The sequence below is a fragment of the Trichosurus vulpecula genome, chromosome 6 (assembly GCF_011100635.1).
Source record: "Trichosurus vulpecula isolate mTriVul1 chromosome 6, mTriVul1.pri, whole genome shotgun sequence".
In the NCBI taxonomy this organism is placed as follows: domain Eukaryota; kingdom Metazoa; phylum Chordata; class Mammalia; order Diprotodontia; family Phalangeridae; genus Trichosurus; species Trichosurus vulpecula.
This window is the reverse complement of record NC_050578.1, coordinates 215,844,579-215,861,579: the sequence shown is the minus strand read 5'-3', so window position 1 is coordinate 215,861,579 and position 17,001 is coordinate 215,844,579. Positions and strand designations below refer to the sequence as shown.

The window sequence follows — 17,001 nt, the reverse complement described above, 5'->3', positions numbered from 1 at the left end:
TCCAGACTCGGTCTGCTCGCTTCGGGTCGGAATCTCCGAGGCCGGATCGGCCGATTAGGGCGGGGGTAGGGGACTAGGGGGTGGGGATGGGGTGATCCCTCCCACCCCAGCCCCTCCCCGCGGGCCCCGCCCCGCCCCCGCCCCCGCCCCCGCCCCGCAGCGCCAGGAAACGTCCGGAGCCGCCTGGGGCCATGGACGGCGCCGCCATGGACGGGGCTGCCATGGAGGGACCACTCTTCGTGCAGAGTCAGCGCTTCGGGGCCAAGGTGGTGGCGGGGGCTGGGGGCGGGAGGCGCGGGGCAGCGGTCTGCGGGGAGCCCCTGGGGTGGGGAAAGGGAGGGGCGCGGGGCCCGAGGCTAGTCCTGGAGAAGTTTCTCCCCAAACACCGGAGGAAGTCCCAACCCCTCCACGCTTCCTCCAACCCCGGCCGGACGGAAATACGCCCACCCCCACCAGGGAGCTCCGCCTCCTTTAGGAAACCCCACCTCTCCCGGGGTTGGGGGGTGGGTGGGGGTGGGCTCGTACCCTCGGCCCCGGGTCTGGGGTCTTTGCTGGGCGGCCTCCCTCCTGCAGTGGCTTACCTCTGGAGACCTGGGCTGTCCCAGCCATGTTCCCTTTCCTTGTCTCCGCCCCCCACCTCGGCCCCCTTCCCCATTTCCCTCTCAGGAGTGGGGCTGGACTATTCCGTATGGAGTCCCCTGCCCTTCTCAGGGTCGCCCTGCCTCTGTCCTATACCCACCTCTCCTCGAGGGCCAGCCTGTATGTTGAGCCCCTCTCGTCCCTTCATTTATCTCTAATTTCCTGGTTTTCCCTACATGTTCCACGTATCTCACCAGCGTTTCTCCCCATCTCTCCCTCCCCAGCCCCAACAAACGGGGAAGAAGATAAGGCTATTGATTTATATAGAGAGCCAGTCCTACGGTGTGTCCGATACCTGCGTCTTTTTTTCCCCGTGGTGTTTCCTTGACTCTCTTCCTCTCAATGATCTATATATGCACTGACCTCCACCCACCCTTGCCCCAAAGCTTGAGGAAGTCCCGGGCATCCCTGTTCTTAGGAAACTCTCCTTTCCCATGTCACTTCCCAGTGTCTTCCTCACGTTCTCCTCTCCCCAAATGGCTTCTCAAAGTATTTTCCCACGTTCTCCCCACTCTAGAAGTGGAAGAAGACCTGGGCTGTCTTGTACCCGTCCAGTCCGAATGGAGTGGCCCGGCTTGAGTTCTTTGAGCACAAAGGGTCAGGCTCTGGAAGCGGGCGGGGAGGCTCTCGCCGCCTAGACTGCCGAGTGATTCGCTTGTCGGATTGTGTGAGTGTGGCCCCTGTGGCCTTGGACAGCCCCCCAGGACCTGGCACATCGGTCTTTCGAGTGGACACTGCTCAGCGCTCCCACCTCCTGGCAGCTGAGGGCCCTGCCAGTGTGGCCTGGGTGCAAATACTCTGCCAGACTGCCTTTCCGGTGAGAGGGTTGAATAAGTGGGGATGCTGTCTAGGGAAATCCACTTAGTGAGAGGGCAAGGTTCAAGGTCAGCGTCCTGTCTCTTCTCCCCCCCCTCCCCCCACTTGATTGGGCCCAGACCCCTGCTGGAGAGCACTGGGGATGTTTACGGGAGCACTGACACTTCCTCCCCTGCAGAAAGGCTGCTGGTCTCTGGCTCCAGGAGAAAGCTCTTCTGGGCCCTCTTCAATGGAGATGCAGGAGAACTCTCTGTACAGCCCCCATGGGCAAGGTAGGGATGAAAGGAGAAAAGGGTGGGGAGAGAGGTCCAGGGGAGCATGGAAGGGAGAGAATACCATGGGCTTGGAATGGGGATTCCACAGCCCTTACATGGGGCTGAGGGATTGAGTGGAGGGGGTGTGAAGCCCCTGTGGGTCTGGTGTCTAGGTGGGATCCAGTCCCTGTCAGGACCTGGGTGTCCTTCCCCTTCTCCATCTGGAAATATTCCACTTTGACCCTTCATCTCTCCCCAGGGTCTGAGTTCTGGGTGACTGTACAGAAAACAGAGGCATCTGAGCATTGTGGGTTGCAGGGACACTACGTGCTCAGGGTGGAGGCCAATGGTCTGAGTCTCCTGGCACTGGGGGGGCAGGGTCAGAAGAAGGAGCCCCTGCTCTCCTGGCCCTACACTCTTCTCCGTCGCTATGGCCGGGATCGGGTAAGGGCTTGGGATGGGGCAGAGGTCCCGCCATACAAAGGCTTGGGCTCAGTTTCGGGAAGCAGAGGATGTATGGAGGGGAGGGCTAGGAGAGTATGGTGGGTCCCCCTTCACTGCAGCTATGACACTGGTTTCTCTTTTGAGGCCCGTGGCTCCCCTCAGCCCCAAGAGCTGACTGCTACTAGGATGACCTCGGGTCAGCCTCTTCCCTTCCAAGCATCAGTTTCCTCACCCATAAGATGGGCTGGAAAGGATGATCTCCACAGTCTCTGCCAGCTCTCCAGCTCACCTTTGCTTTCTCTCCCTCTGCCTCCAGGCCATGTTCTCCTTCGAGGCTGGACGGAGGTGTCCCTCAGGCCCTGGAACCTTCACTTTCCAGACCTCCCAAGGGAATGACATTTTTCAGGCTGTGGAGGCTGCCATCCAAAGGCAAAAGGCTCAAGCTGGCATTGTTTCTGGAGCCAGCCCAGGCCTGGATCAGCAGAGCCCTGGCTTGTCAGAGGTGGGGATGGCAGGGGCTGCCTCCCATGGCCTTGAAGATCCCCATGCCGATGGCCCTGCCCTCTACTCAGAGCCTTTGGATGCCCTTCGCTCACTGCCTGACTCCTCCTCAGACCCCTTGTACTCAGATCCTGTGGACAGTTCAGGCCAGAAGACAGGACATGGGGCTGGTGTAAGCTCCCCCCTCTACTGGGGCTTGTTTGAACAGGTGCAGCAACAGCTTAAAGATACAAAGCTGGGAGGAGCCAAGAAGGAGCCCATTTATGATGAGCCTGAAGGCCAGAGCCCAGCCCCACCTCCCGGCCTTTATGACAAGCCCCAAGAGCCCAGGGATGCCTGGTGCCAGCGAGCTCGGGTGCAAGAGGAGGGTTACGAGCTCCCCTATAACCCTGCCACAGACGACTATGCTGTGCCCCCTCCACGGAATCTCAAGCCCATTCCGCCCCCCAAACCCCAAATGCTCCCCAGGTCCAACAGCCCCAGCAGCCTTGCACTCCCGGTATACAGCCGGGTACAAAAGGGTGCTGCCAAGGGATGGGGCCAGGGGATGCCTGAAGGGGGATCTCAACCCAGGACTGGGATGAAATCAGATGGACCAATGTAAAGACCTAGGTGGGGCTTGGAGGGCCTAAAGGGGTGCTAAAAGGACATCTGTATGAACTGGGGAGATTGGTGATCCCTTGGGAGAGAGGGGAGGCCTGTTTGGGACCAGGTGGTGTCAATGAATCAAGGTCCAGGCCTCAGAAAAGCAATGGGTCAGGATTCCAGGGGATTAGGAAAGGACCAGACCTTGTGACCAAGTAACAGGTCTTGTGTCCAAGTGACAAGACCTGGAATAGGTCAGGGTCCAGGGAAGGAGTCCTGTGTTGGGGCTGAACCCTGGCCAGAACAAGGGACTTTGGGCAATCCTGCTGTGACTCCTGACTAGTTGTTGGGTTTCTGGGGGTGGGGTGGGTCTGGAATGAGTCTAAGTTCCCAACCCTGAGCTGCTCTGTGCCATGGACACTTAAACTCATTAAAATCACTTGGGGCCAAAGAGAGCTCTGAATAGCCGTGTCTGCATGAATAACCAGGAAGCCTGGACACTGTAGGGCAAGAGAGAGGGACTGTGGGAAGGAGGCACCAGGTGGAGGGTGGGCAGTTGTGGTATGGGATGGGGCAGGAGAGGATTGGGTTTCAGAAAGGATCCCTAGATGTCACACACAGATTCTACTCCTTCCCTCTGCCTGTCGGCTGGATTATACTCTAGAACGGGGGTGGGGACCCTTAATGAAAGGATTTGTTCTGTGAAGTTTGGATTCAGCCAAAGGGCTGCATTTGAGGACCTAGAGGGCCACATATGGCCTCAAGGCTGCAGGTTCTCCACCCTTGCTCTAGAAAACCTCAGGAAGGGAGCTCCACTGTCTGAGGACAAAGTTCCTGTTCTTGGTGCCCACAGTAGGTGTTTATACCATGGCAGGATCTAACCAGGATCTTGTGACACGACTCTGACATGTCCTGGAGTATACTCTGCCCATGCCATTCCTCTGACACCTGACAGGTCCTCCCTGCCAGCCTCCTCTGCCTGTGCTCTGTAAACGGAATTTCTGTCCTTCAAGGCACAGCTTTCCAAATCAGTCCTTGTGTTTACGTGTCAAGGCTCCAAGTGGGGAAATTGCTTTTTATTCAATGGGAAGAGAAAGCTGGAAATGGTAACAAGGTTACTTTGAACTGAGCCCCATTGCTATCAAGTGCACTCATTGGCACTGCTGGAAGGGGGCAGTGTACCTGGGTGTGCATCCTTGAGAGGTGACACAGGGTCATACCAGGGAAGGGTTCCTGTCACCTCTAGCTACTGAAATAATCCTAAGCCTGAATACAGAGTGGGACAGAGAAGTATGGACAGATGCCTCCACTGCCTCCAGTGCATGAGAGTTCTGCTTGATGCAGGTCATTGTGTAGGAGGAGGAAGGGCAGGCCTGGACAAACACTTCACCCAGATTCTTTGGGGGCCTTGCCCTGAGTGGGGCTGAGGCAATTTGTCTCCCAGAAAAGTTCTTCATCATCAGAAAGCAACAGCACAGGCTCTGAGGATGGCTTTTGAGCTGCTGGCATCTTTGGGGCCCTCGAAGGAGCCAGGGTTGGTACCAGGGGCAGAGGGGGCACTGTAGCTCGGGCTCGGTTTGGGTGCAGTCTTCCAACCTGCAGAAAGAGGAAGCAAAGTCTTCTTGGGGGATGGAGGGACAGGTTCCCTGGGTGAGATGGGAGTCCTGATGGGGCTCTTTTCATCCAATCCTGCCATTTTTTGACCTAGCACTGCTAAATACCTATCATAGGCCCAAGGGGGCACACACCTGTACCTCCCAGGTAGGAAAGGGATCCAGCAAAGCCATCGTGGCTTCCTTCCATCTCCACCTTGCTGGTTCTCCTGGTCCCAGGGCTGGGTCCCTGCCACCATCCACACCCAGGCACGAGCCATGCCCTGGTGCCCTTTCTGTCCTCTATAAACAGCTTCCTTAAGTTTCAGCTGAAATAAGATGAGGGGCTTAATAATTTTTTTTAAGCCAACCAACTGAAGAGAAACAAACATATCACAACCTTCCCCTGCCTATCCTGCTCTCTCATGACTCTCCTCTTCCTGCTTGGAAGCTTTCTGGATTTAGGACCTCAGAGGGAGTGCTAACTCTTGCTGGTTGCCAGGCAATCTTCATGATATTTCTCAAATTTGTCTGTTCCTTTCCATTTCCCTGGTCAATCCACTTGCTCGGCCCCTCATGCCCTCTCACTTGGGCTGTGGTGGAAGAACATCAGACCTGGAGTCAGAGGGTCTGGGTTCAAATCCTGGCTATATTCCTTAATACCTGTGTCTGATCTTGGGCTTCTCTGGATCTGAGCTTCCTCATTTCTACAATGAAGCAGTGGACTAGCTTAGGGGGCTTAATCTGGTGTCAGTGCTCCCTATGTACACATACACACGTACATACACACATATACATGTAGTCTGATAGCTGCATTGCAGCACAATTGGTTTCCTTTGTAATCCCAGGTATTTTATGCATTCAAAAAGATTCTGAATAGGGGCTCAAAGGTCTTCCCAGAGTGCCAATGACACTAGAAAGGCTGAGCCCCCTGGCCCAGATGTCTCATGTGGGCCCCTTTTCAGTTCTAAATTCTATAATCTGGTGACTATTCTAAGCCTCTCTCTGCTCGAATCTGCCCTTCACATATGGTTGAGTAATTATAGTGATGCACAGGCCTCACTCCAGCACCCTGAGTGGTTCCCTAGGGCAAAGCCCACCCTTGAGGATGTAGCATTCAGAGCCCCACTGATCTGGGCCTTCTTGGGCCTCCTCCTGCTGGCCCACAGACAGCCTCTGCTCTGCTGAGCCTGCTTTCTTCTGTGCACAATGATCTCCCCATTCCTTCTCAACTCTCTCCTACAGCACCCTTTTTGTACTGCTCTTGGTGCCTTTGTTTACTGCCATGTCTACAAAGCACTGGCTACGGATGACAAGCCTAGCTTACTTCAACCCCTGGGCCTCTGCTTTCTTGGGGGGTGGGGTGGGGGTGGGATGTAGGGGTCTGGCCAGAGCTCTAGTCCCTGCCCTGATTGCTAAGGAGTTAATGGTCTACCTACCCCCTTTCCATTCTGGAGAAAGCCATCACATTCAGCATGAGTGGTATGAGAAGCCTCTGATACTCAGTGTCTATGCTGAATTACCCTACCCCAGGAAGGCCTATGGGGTACTTTCCTTAGAGGAATAATTCCTTCTCTCTTGGGCCTGGACCCTGACCCTTTTCTGACTCCACTGGTAAGTCTAGAAGCACTAAGGATGGAGCTTCACTTGCCTGGACACTGGACTCAGGATGATCGCTGGTGAGGGACCCCTGGACTGGCATAAAGGATCCCAGGCCTTTAAATTCTGGTTTGGTAGGAGTGGTGGCCATACCTGTCTGGGGGGGTGGAGCTCCCGACCTGGAGTGAGTAGCCCCTGGGGTTTGGACAAAATGCTTCTCAGGTGTTCATATAGCTGGCCCTTAATCTGCAGGGGATTATAGGTGGATGCTACCTCTAAGCCATCCAAGGTGTTCTGAGGAGAGGGAGGGAGGAAAAGAGAGAGGGAGAGAAGAGTATTTATTAAATACCTACTATGTGCCAGGGACTGTGCTAAGTACTCTGCAAATATTATCTCATTTAACCTTCTGGGGAAGGTTAACAGGAACTAAGAACAATCACACAGAGTATGAGGAATTGAGGGGCCTCAAAAATGACAGCCAGCCAGGGTCACAAAGACAGTTACTCTGACAGTCAAAGTCCTGGGCAGTTACATGGAGTGTATCACAGAGTTCACTAAGTGTGAGGAGTGTGAGCGTCATGGGGAAAGCAGAGGGTGAAGATGTGTTACAGGTAATTACTGCTAGCCCTGGCCCAGAGATGTGTGTCTCAGGAATGTGAGATGCCATAGGAATTCCAGGTGGACCAAGTGTGACTAGGGCTGGGAAAGGCATGCTGGAGGTGGGTACAGCATGTCCTCTGGCCCTTCGAGGTGGGAGAGAGTCCCAGGCAGGGAATACAGGAGGACAACATTCCTGAGCAGTCAGGTTTTCCGGCCACAGCATCCTATGCCAGGAACCACTGGCCTCAAAGTGAGACTGGGAGAGCCTCAGGGCTGCATCCTCAGGGCTGGGTTGGGCTGGGGTCAGCCTCCTTAGCAGTGGGTGGGCTCAGTGCTGCCACCTTATGGTTTGCCTGCCCCTCCCTACTTCCATCTGTCTTGTTTCCCCTGTAGGCTTAGGATGTGGGGCTCTGGAGCAGGCACAGTATAGGGTCAGTGTTCTGGTGGAGGAGTAGCTGTCTCTCTAGGCTTCCTCTCTAGGAAGGCAGGCAGAGGAAGCCCTTCAGGATCAGGAAAGGGGAATGGCAGTGGTGGTGGGATTGCCTTTACATCTGCTTCCTTCTTTGCAGTGAAATTTCATTTTGCAGCCAATTCTGCTGGGGGACTACCAAGAAAGTCCTTCTCTCTTTCCTGCCTGACCACACAGACCCAGAGAAACAGGCAAATATGTGTACACAGAAACAAAGAAATGGATATACAAAGACCTACACACAGATACAGAGATGTGGCATGTGCTGCCTTGGGGTAATGAGTTCTCCCTCCCTGGAGGTTCAGGCAGAGGCCCAATTACTACTTTTCAGAGAAGTTTCAGAGGGGATTCCTGTTCAGGTATGGGTTGGGACCTTTGAGGTCCCTTCCAGCTCCAAGATGTGATTCTGCACAGACCCGGTAACACAAAGGCAGAGCACACAGACACATACCTCCACTTTTACAGAGAGGCCTATCAGACACACATGGAGATGTTGGGGAATAGACCATCAGAAGTAATGTCATTTTGATGGTGTGAAGAGGTCATTAAATGAGAGGGAAATGAATAAAACAGCTTTGTCCAAATGTTTCAGACATTACACTGGTTGGCCCTGTATCCACCAGAAAAACTAAGCTGATGTTACACTGAAACACATGCAGAGGAAGCAAGAGGTCTCAAGGTATGACATGGAGGAACTTCTGGAGCATGCCTAAATCAATGAAATGGCCACCTTGGGCCGGGGAGATGACTGAAGCATCCAGCTGGGCGACGCTGGGCATATCACTGGACATTCTGACTTTTCTGAGGATTGCGTTAGTGTGGTATTGTCATTTTGTTTTTGGTCTTGCATACAGTAAGAAGAAGACTGAAACTTCCATGAGAATGATGCCCCTCGTTAAACCAGACATTCATTTTCCATGTGTGTTCCTAAAATTTGCTATCTCTTTAAAAACTAATGATGCTAAATTACCAGAAATGAGATGTTAAGCCCATTTTTTTTTTCTTTTTGGCAAGTAAGAACATAAACATTGGGGGAAAACATCACAATATCTGGTTGGTTGCTCTTTCTTTGATAATTTCACAGTTGTCAATTCTCAGTTCCTCTGTCACACTCTTATGGACTTAAGTCTCTTCTCAGATCTCGATGTTATTTCTGCAATTGTGGCCTTATCTCAGTTTTCCATCTGGCTGGAACTTGAGCTCCAGGAATTCATGTCCCCACCTGCCCTTGTGGCTCATGTGGTTACAGCAAAACACACTGAGAGCCAAGTGACTCCCAAATCAAGTAAGTCAGCCCTCATCTCTTCCACAAAGGTTAGCTGCCTGATGGCCATTTCCAGTTGGGTGTCCAGCTGACATCTCAAACATCAAAGTCCTCTTCCTTGAATAGCATACCTCTCCTCTAAACTTTGCTGTTTCTATTGATGGTACCCCTGTCACCCAAGCTGGAAAGCCTGGAGTCATCTCTGATTCATTTTTCTCCCTGGACTTCCAAAATCCAACCACTTGTCAAGTCCTATTGATTTTGTGTGATGTCTCTTAGATCCATCCCTTTCTTTCCACTCCAGTTCTCACCTTTACTATTAGTCTATCTAGGTCTCTCTCCTCTCCAATTTTATGAATTTTCTTCACTAACCTCCTAAGATGTCTTCCTATGGCACAGGTCTGCCCTGATGGTCCCTTAGTCAAAAACCTTCAGTGGCTCCCTAATGTCACTGTGATAAAATGCAAACTCCTCTGGGTAGAATTTAAGCCCTGATTTATCTCCGGTCTACCTTTCCAGACTAATTTCTCATTACTCAACTTCATTTACTCTATCTGTCATCTACCAGCTTTTCTCTGAACTTTACATTCTTTCTCCTGCTTCCGTCCACTTGTGTAGGTTGGTGCATTCCCTCCTCATTTACTTTCAGTGTCATCTTCTTTGTAAAACCCTCTCAGATTTCCTTTCTCAATTTTTTCTGGAGCACAATGCTTATATGTCTGTTGTCTTATTCACACTTCATCTCATATCATACTTATCTCCATACATTTTGTGTTTTCCCAGCAGAATGTGAGCTTCTTGGGCACAACAATTAAGTAATTGTTTATCTCTGTCTGCATCCTGAGGGCTTCACACAGTGTCTTGCACATATTTGGGGTTAAATACATGCTTGCTGAATCAGACAGATACAGTGATGCCCAGATTCTGACACAAACACATGGCTACATAAAGACACTTGGGAAATACAAACAGGCACAAAGACAAAGACATGTACACAGTCACTGAGACAGTGTCTCTAACACACACAGATACAGACATACACAAATCAACATGTACACACATATAGATGGATGTCCTCTCTTCTCTCTTTTCTCTTTGTCCCTGCTTTGATCTTTTTTTTTCTGTCCTCTTTTCTTATTCTCCCTCTTCCTCAACCCTACCTGTTCTTCTCCTCTTGACCCTTCACTTTCTTCTCCTTCATTTTGTACCCCCCCTCAAAGAGCCCCCTTCCTCCAACTACCTGGTGCCAAGAAAATTGAAATTTGGGTTGTGTCTACATAAGCTTTCTGGGCATCATCTTCCCCAGTGCCACAGGTCCAAGGTGGCAGCATACTCCTCTGTGGCAATACCTCTCCTTCAAGGGCTGTTCTATGTTCATTTAAACCAGATTTCACCTTTAAAGGAAGGTGCAACCCTCCCTGCCCCCAACTCTCTCATTCTATTCTCTATTCTACCAGTCATTCTGTTCTTTCCACTACTGAATCCATATATCTCTGTACTCATCTATTTTCCTGCTCAGGCTTCTCTCCATCTTTTTTCTCCTCCTCCTTTTCCTTTCCTTACACTCTTCCCATGGGTCTGCCTGGTCCCTGCCCCACTTACCTCCACACTCCTAAGGATGTCCTCTGGTGGGTCCTCAGAGGGCACAGGGAAGGAGCTGGGCAGCAGCAGCTCACATGTGGCCACTGCCTTGACCAGCATTGTAAGAGAACTGGACGGGAAGATGACGTAGAAAGTGCTGGTGGGACCATTCTGGCTGGGTCCTGGACTTGGAGGCTCTCCTTTGGCCAAGAGCAGCCACTCTCTTTTCTAAAATAAGGAAACACACAAAAACATGCTCAACTTGACCCTTGTCTTTGGCTGCCCCTGAAGTCTTAGTATTACATAGGCCACAAACAGGGTCCACTGAAGGAGGCAGGGAGACAAAAGCCACTCTTACCCTGGCACTGAGCAGGAGAAATTTTATGTCATTTTTGTACAGGCCATTTCCTTCCCCCTCATCAAAGCCTGGCTGGGATGTGTCATATTGGACATATGGGATATATTGGAGACATGTGCGTCAAAAATGCTCCTCCTTCCAAAAGGGTGATTGTATCCTTTTCTGGCCAGCACTCCCCAATATGAACTGTTTACTCCATTGGAAAGCAAGCACCTTGAGGGTAGGGGCTGTCTCCCTTGTGCATTTGTATCCCCAGTGCTTAGCATTTAGTAAATGCTTGATAAATGTCATTCATTCATCCATCCATCCATCTATTCATTCAATAGAGTGGCTCTGGCCAAAAGGCCAAAGGAGAAACAAAGTAGGAAGCTCGGAAGCCAGGCGGGTAAAAGTGGTGTTGTTGTTTGTCCTTTTTCTCAAAGACGACCATGACATCATGGAGGTGATGCCATGACATGTGAGAGAATTGGATTTTTGTGAGAACACTCTAGCAATTGAGAGGAAATCTCATTTTGGTTTCTAGCTCTGCCCCTAACCCATGGTATAACCTTAAACAAGTTACTTCCCCTCTCCTGGCCTTGTTCTTTTCCTCTGCAAAATGAAGGTGCTCCTCAAATGCCCCTTTCAGCTGTTCAAATGGGAGCTGGATGCTCACTTTTGGGGGGTATTATGGTGGGGATTCCTTTCTATTCAGTTACCATTTGAACTAAATTCTGTCTGAGGGTCCTTTCAGCTGTGAAATTCTAGGATTCTGACCTTTCATAATTCTGTGAAATATGGTGTATATTGCCTGATTCTCCACAGAAGGAAAATCTGAGAGGTGAATGAAGGGAGAATTCTGCAAAGTGTTGTGTGTCCGCTGTGGCTAGAAAGCCATGACAATCTTGGAGATTAGCAGCATACAGCAGAGAGAAGGATTGACAGGCTTAAAAATGGCCTTTCCAGGAGTCCAAAATGGAAACACAAATGGAAGACAGGTAATTTTCTATAGCAATTTCTAGGGCAAATTCATCAAGGACAGCAAGAGAACTGCCAGATACAACAACTTGTAGGATTCCAACTATTTATTTTTTTCTGGTTAGGATGATCACCAAATATATCTGCTGCAAAGGCAGTTGGTCTTTCTTCTAGAAAAGGGCCAAGTAAAGCCTTTTCACACTCTGGTTTTTTAGAGAGGATAAAGGAAACAGTGCGCAAAGAAGCCAAAAGAAAAAAACATTTGTAGGGCTGGATGATGGCTTGGATGAGAATACAAAAGGCATAACAAACACACTTGAGGCTACCATAAGGCAACAGGCAGAGAAGGAAGAAGGAGAGAAAAAGTGAGCAGTGATGTAAAGAATGACAGGATGAAACCACATGATCTGGAGTTTGGAACTAGGGGCTGAATCCTGAAAAAAGAAATGCAAAACTTCCTTCAATACTTTGGGGACCTTGAAGAATGTAAACTCCTTGAGGGCAGGAACTTTCATTTTTGAGGCTTAGCATGGTGCCTTGTACGTAGTAGGTAATGGTTGAGTATTTGTTTAAGTGAGTTGGATCCATGGTTCCATCAGCTCCTTCTACCATAGAAATCCAAGGCCTGCTGCACTAGAGAAGGAAGTTTCATGACTTGTACTGGTGCCTTCCTCTATTCCTCCCAATTCTTCTAGTGCTTTGCCTGCGGGTGAGCTCCCCGTCGCCAAGCTAGGCTGCTGTTTGTGTGACTGGGGCATGATCCACTTCTGGGCACGTACTCATCGATTTTCCAGCTTGATAGGACCTACCAGAGCTCTTCAGAATGTTCATTAAAGCAAGGGCTCTGTCTTGGTCATTCTTCAAGTCACTGTTTTGGCTCTGCCCGTCTTGGTCATTCTTTATACACCCAGAAAATAGCTTAGTTGACTGGTTCAGTAAACAATGACTAAATGCTTGACTGATCTCTGTCATAATGAGGTATCAGGGAAGACCTTGAGTGGAGGAGATAAACAAGAATACTTGTCCAGGAATAGAATGGGGGAAATTTTTATTGAAGTTTATATGAAAAAGTCCTGGGAGTTTTTATTTCTTGTAAGCTCTATATGAACCTACGCATTTGAGATGACATTCGATCTTGTCTGAACACATCTTGAATACTGTGTTCAGTTCTGGGACCCACTGATAAGTTACAGTGTCCAGAAAAGGGAGAAGAGGCTAGTGAGGGGGCCTGGAAATTGTATTGGATGAGGAAGAGACGCTGGAGAAGGTGCAAGAATGAAGTAACCCTAGAAGAACCTGCCAGAGGCCCGGAAGTGGAGAGAGAACTAAGGCTCCTCTGGAGAACGTAGCAGTAATAATAATAACAATAAATAATCGCTGATATAGCACCTATTCTGTGCCAGGCACTGCGCTGAGGGCTTCACAAGTGTTGTCCCTACAACCCTGGGAGACAGGTGCTGTTGTTATCCCCATTTTATAGTTGAGAAAACTGAGGCAGATGGAAATTAAGTGACTTGTGCAGGTGATACAGCTAGGCTGGATTTGAACTCAGACTTCCCTGACTCCAGGTCCAGTGATCCACTCTGCTACCCAGCTGCCTCCATATTTCTTTAAAAGTCTATAGGGTGTCTGAGTTACTGAGCTCAGCCTGGCAAATTATGAAATTTCTCTCAAGCTCAATCACTTCTGCTTGTCTGGCTTTTGTTGACCCTCTCTCAGCCCCGGGCTCGCTTCCTTCCTCGATTCTGCTGACTTGCCCTCCGAGTATAAGATCAGCCTCTCGCCTCTGTCCCAGACTTTGTAGGACACAGAGGTGGAAGGGAACTTGGAAGTCCATCTAGTCCAACCTTCTTATTTTACTGATGAGGAAGCAGGCCCAGGGAGGCTAAGAAGGGTAGTATCTGATGTGATCTCTTTTCCCAAGACGCTGTTTTTGAGCATCTGGTAGCTGATCTGTTCCTACTTAGGAGACCTCCCTGTCCTCTCTCTGGCACTTTAGGACTCACACCATGTGCATGGAAGCTCTTGTCTTATCTTGGCCCTTATAGTATGACACTCTACTACCTTTCAGTTGGTGCCAGGGAAGACTTCTGGCCGGTCGCACCTTTCTGTCCATCTCTAGGAGCAGGAACAGGGAACAGGATACCCTACAGGTTGACACAGATCATTTTCCTTAAACAGTTGTTCAGCTAGCTATGAATCTATTTAACTGTATTGTCATTCAGTCCACATTTTTTCCATTTGTCCATAAGGGCACCATGAAAAGACTACTGAATATTTTCCTGAAGTCAAGCCACCCTAGATTTATGATCTATCAACCTAGTAATCCTGGCTGAAAGAGGAATGAGGTTTGTTTGGTCTGAAACATTCTGAGATGTCCTAGTGATTGGTGACTGCAGACTGTCTGATAACCTAAGAGAGACAGAAGGCTTCCATGGGCCAGTGATTCCCTAAGTCCATCCCTCTGCCCTCTCTGAAAACTGGGATACCATCTGCTTGTCTCCGGCGCTTCTTCCTTTCTCCCTGATTCTCAATAAGTGCTGACAAAGAGGACAGAGTAAGTTTCTTCAAAATTAATCTGAGGTCAGAGACTCAAGTTTATTTCAAGTTACAGGGCCTCTCTTAGGATGTTCTTTTTGGGTTTCGATTTCCTAGCACAATGTTGGTTCTTGCCTTTCTTTGTTGCCAGATCGCTGCCCTTGTCAGAGAAGACAGAAGCAAAATCAACTCAGCTGTTTATTAACATTACTCTTTCTTCCTCAAGTGGTGGGTCTGTCACTTCCTTTTTGTTGGCTTAGCATTATTCTCAAACCTCAGCTCATTAGGGACTTCAGCTTGCCTGACAATATTTTTACAGCTGACGTGGTGAAAAGAGATCTGGATGTGAGGCCAGAAGTCTTGGTGTGAGTTGGATCTCCACCCTTCATTAGCTTGTGACCATAAACTCTGTTTAATCACCTGCAAAATGGGGCTCGTAATACAGAAAAATAAAAGGGAAAATGAGATCAATATTTTGAAAGTGCGTTGTAACCACCAAACCTTGATGTTAGAGGTCTTAAAGTTGAGGCTGAACACCCACTTGTCAGAGAGGCCGCTGTGGGGGAGGAGGCCAGCCCACCGAAGCCCTTTAACAGGAAGTTTTAGGTCTCTGTACTAGAAAAGGAGTTGCTTTTCGGCCTTCTGAGCCCAAGATGAAGTGTAGTCATCCACACAGGTCACTGTTGTCCTTGTTACAGGTCTGTGCCACTCCGTGTAGGCTTTTGTGCTTGGGTGCCCTTGCTTGTGGCTTTTGCACATGCCCTTTTATGTTTTTTGGAGGGAGCAATGCCCTTTTAAAACCGGACCTCTCTGGGCAGACGGACTGTGGCTCTACATTGATGCAGGGCTCTCCTTTCTACTTCTACATCAGATCTCCACTTTGGTCAGTCTGGAGAGGCATCTGGACTAGGGCCCCTAATGGCAGAGCGTGGATCTGAGACAGAGCTTGTTGGGCTAGGCTGGAGAGGAGCAGACAAAGGAGGAGGGGTGATAAATAATAAAGAAAATTACAGTAACAACAACAATAATGATGACAGCTCAGATTTCTTTCTATTTTTTTTGCAGGAGGGAAGGCAGGGTGCCACTGGGGTAAAGTGCCTTGCCCAAGGTCACACAGCTCGTAGGTGTGTCAAGTGTCTGAGGCCGGATTTGAACTCAGGTCCTCCTGACTCCAGGGGCTGTGCTCCACTCACTGCACCACCCAGCTGCCCCAGACAGCTCCTATTCTATAGCACCCTAATGGTGTACAAAGGCACTTCCCCTATGGTGGTGCAGGTACTCTTATCCCACTGAACAAATCAGGACTCAGAACACAGAGGTGAAGATGATCTGCCAACAATCCAGCTGTGTACACTGATGCTATCTTTCCCTTGGGCAATCTATCGAATAGAATGGTGGGAGCTTGGGAGCAGAGATTCCCCCATTAACACACAGAGAGGGCTCATTGCTGGCAGAGAGCCAGCCAGCTCTGCTGTGTAGACATACCTGCCACATCCGATGTGGAGAGAAGATCAGGGAAGAAATCATTATAGCAGCACCTGGTCCCGCTCATCCTCCTGTCCTCTAGCCACAGTCCCTTCGGCATATCTGGCCTACCTGACTACAAGGACTACCTTTTACTGAATTACTTGAGAACAGACATATCAATCTAAACTACCGATGGGCCATTCAAGACTCCTCCACACCACAGCCAGCCCCATCCTTCCTTCACCCCAACTAAGCCAGCTGCAACTGTACTTGCTCCTGCTCCTGCTGACTCTTGATATTAACAGCGGGGTGGGGAGTGGTAGTGAATATGCAGGGAACCATTTGCTTATGGCTAAAACTTTAGGGACTCTGCTCTCTAAAGCTCAGGTATCTCTGCCCTTAGTGTTGGTATGCTAGGATTGATTGTCACATTTTACCAGATTCACACTGGAAGCATGAGCATGAATGGAGAAATGAGTAGTCAGATTTAGGGCTCTGGGAAGATTGCCATGGCTTATGTGCAGCGCTTGGGTCTTCCCTTCCTGTCTCCCTGCTGTACCTCCAGGCCAGGCACGTGGGACCCTCATATGCCCTGTCTAAGGGGGCACACAGTTAGAACCTGCCTGGCTTGAGAGTCAGGCGCAAAGCATATCTAAGAAAGCTATCTGAGCAGCTCTTTGTGTGTCCTGAGGTTTCTCTGGGAGAACTGTATATTATTTTAAAAAAAAAAACCATCAATAAGCATTATTAAGCACTTACTATAATGCCAAATACTATGCGAAATGCTGGGATCAAGGAAAGAAAGGCGAAATAGTCCTCCTAAAGGAGATCACATTCTAATGGAGGCTACAACATACATACAAATGACTAGGGATTCAGAGTAGTGGTGGGCAGCAGTCTGGGGGGGCCCAGCAGAGAGCCTGCCTGGCCTGAAGTTCAAATCTGGCCTTAGACATTTACTAGCTGTGTGACCCTGGGCAAGTCACTTAACACTGTCTGCTTCAGTTTCCTCCTCTGTAAAATGACCAGGAGAAGGAATGGCAAACCACTCCAGTATCCTTGCAAGAACCACAAGAGTTGGACATGACTTTAACGACTCAACAACATGTAGAATAGAGGTTCTACCAGCTGGTGCCCTGAGTTGCTCATTATTTCCTCCATGACTGAGGTCAATCTCCTTTCCCTGGGGAAGGTTATCTTTCAGCGGTCATCTGTTCAGGGCCTTCTCCCGCTCCCTCCTGCCGCCCCCCCCGGCCATTACAATGATCTTCTTCCAACACCGGCAGCCAGTTCAGGTGCCTTCTTCCCTCTCTTCCCTTCCTCCTTCCCTCCCTCCC

The 17,001-nt window shown here is 49.8% G+C and overlaps 2 protein-coding genes across 3 annotated transcripts in view; one reads left to right on the top strand and one right to left on the bottom strand.

The window, feature by feature from the left end:
- Positions 1-164: 164 nt before the first annotated feature.
- On the top strand, positions 165-3,690 carry DOK1 (docking protein 1). Of its 2 annotated transcripts, XM_036762435.1 has the most exons (5): positions 165-266; positions 1,157-1,456; positions 1,634-1,727; positions 1,969-2,153; positions 2,470-3,690. In XM_036762435.1, exons 1-5 carry the CDS (start codon positions 192-194, stop codon positions 3,256-3,258), a joined length of 1,443 nt encoding a protein of 480 aa, XP_036618330.1. In that variant the 5' UTR covers positions 165-191; the 3' UTR covers positions 3,259-3,690. The 2 variants fall into 2 exon arrangements, with proteins under 2 accessions (XP_036618330.1, XP_036618331.1); XM_036762436.1 differs by lacking the exon at positions 1,969-2,153 and having other exon boundaries at positions 185-266; positions 2,470-2,549.
- Positions 3,691-4,404: 714 nt separating this feature from the next.
- The window catches only part of LOC118853958 (meiosis 1 associated protein), a 104,205-nt gene continuing 91,608 nt past the window's right edge, over positions 4,405-17,001 (bottom strand). Inside the window, 3 exon segments of the mRNA XM_036764215.1 lie at positions 4,405-4,835; positions 6,584-6,724; positions 10,366-10,572. Of these exon segments, the coding sequence (XP_036620110.1) occupies positions 4,626-4,835; positions 6,584-6,724; positions 10,366-10,572 (558 nt within the window). The 3' untranslated portion in view covers positions 4,405-4,625.

Bases quoted from the DNA above. Each gene is read 5' to 3' on its own strand.
- DOK1 (XM_036762435.1), top strand. From the start codon at position 192: ATGGACGGCGCCGCCATGGACGGGGCTGCCATGGAGGGACCACTCTTC. The intron at 1,728-1,968 runs GTAGGGATGAAA...ATCTCTCCCCAG, and splicing joins GTACAGCCCCCATGGGCAAG to GGTCTGAGTTCTGGGTGACT. The intron at 2,154-2,469 runs GTAAGGGCTTGG...CTCTGCCTCCAG, and splicing joins GTCGCTATGGCCGGGATCGG to GCCATGTTCTCCTTCGAGGC.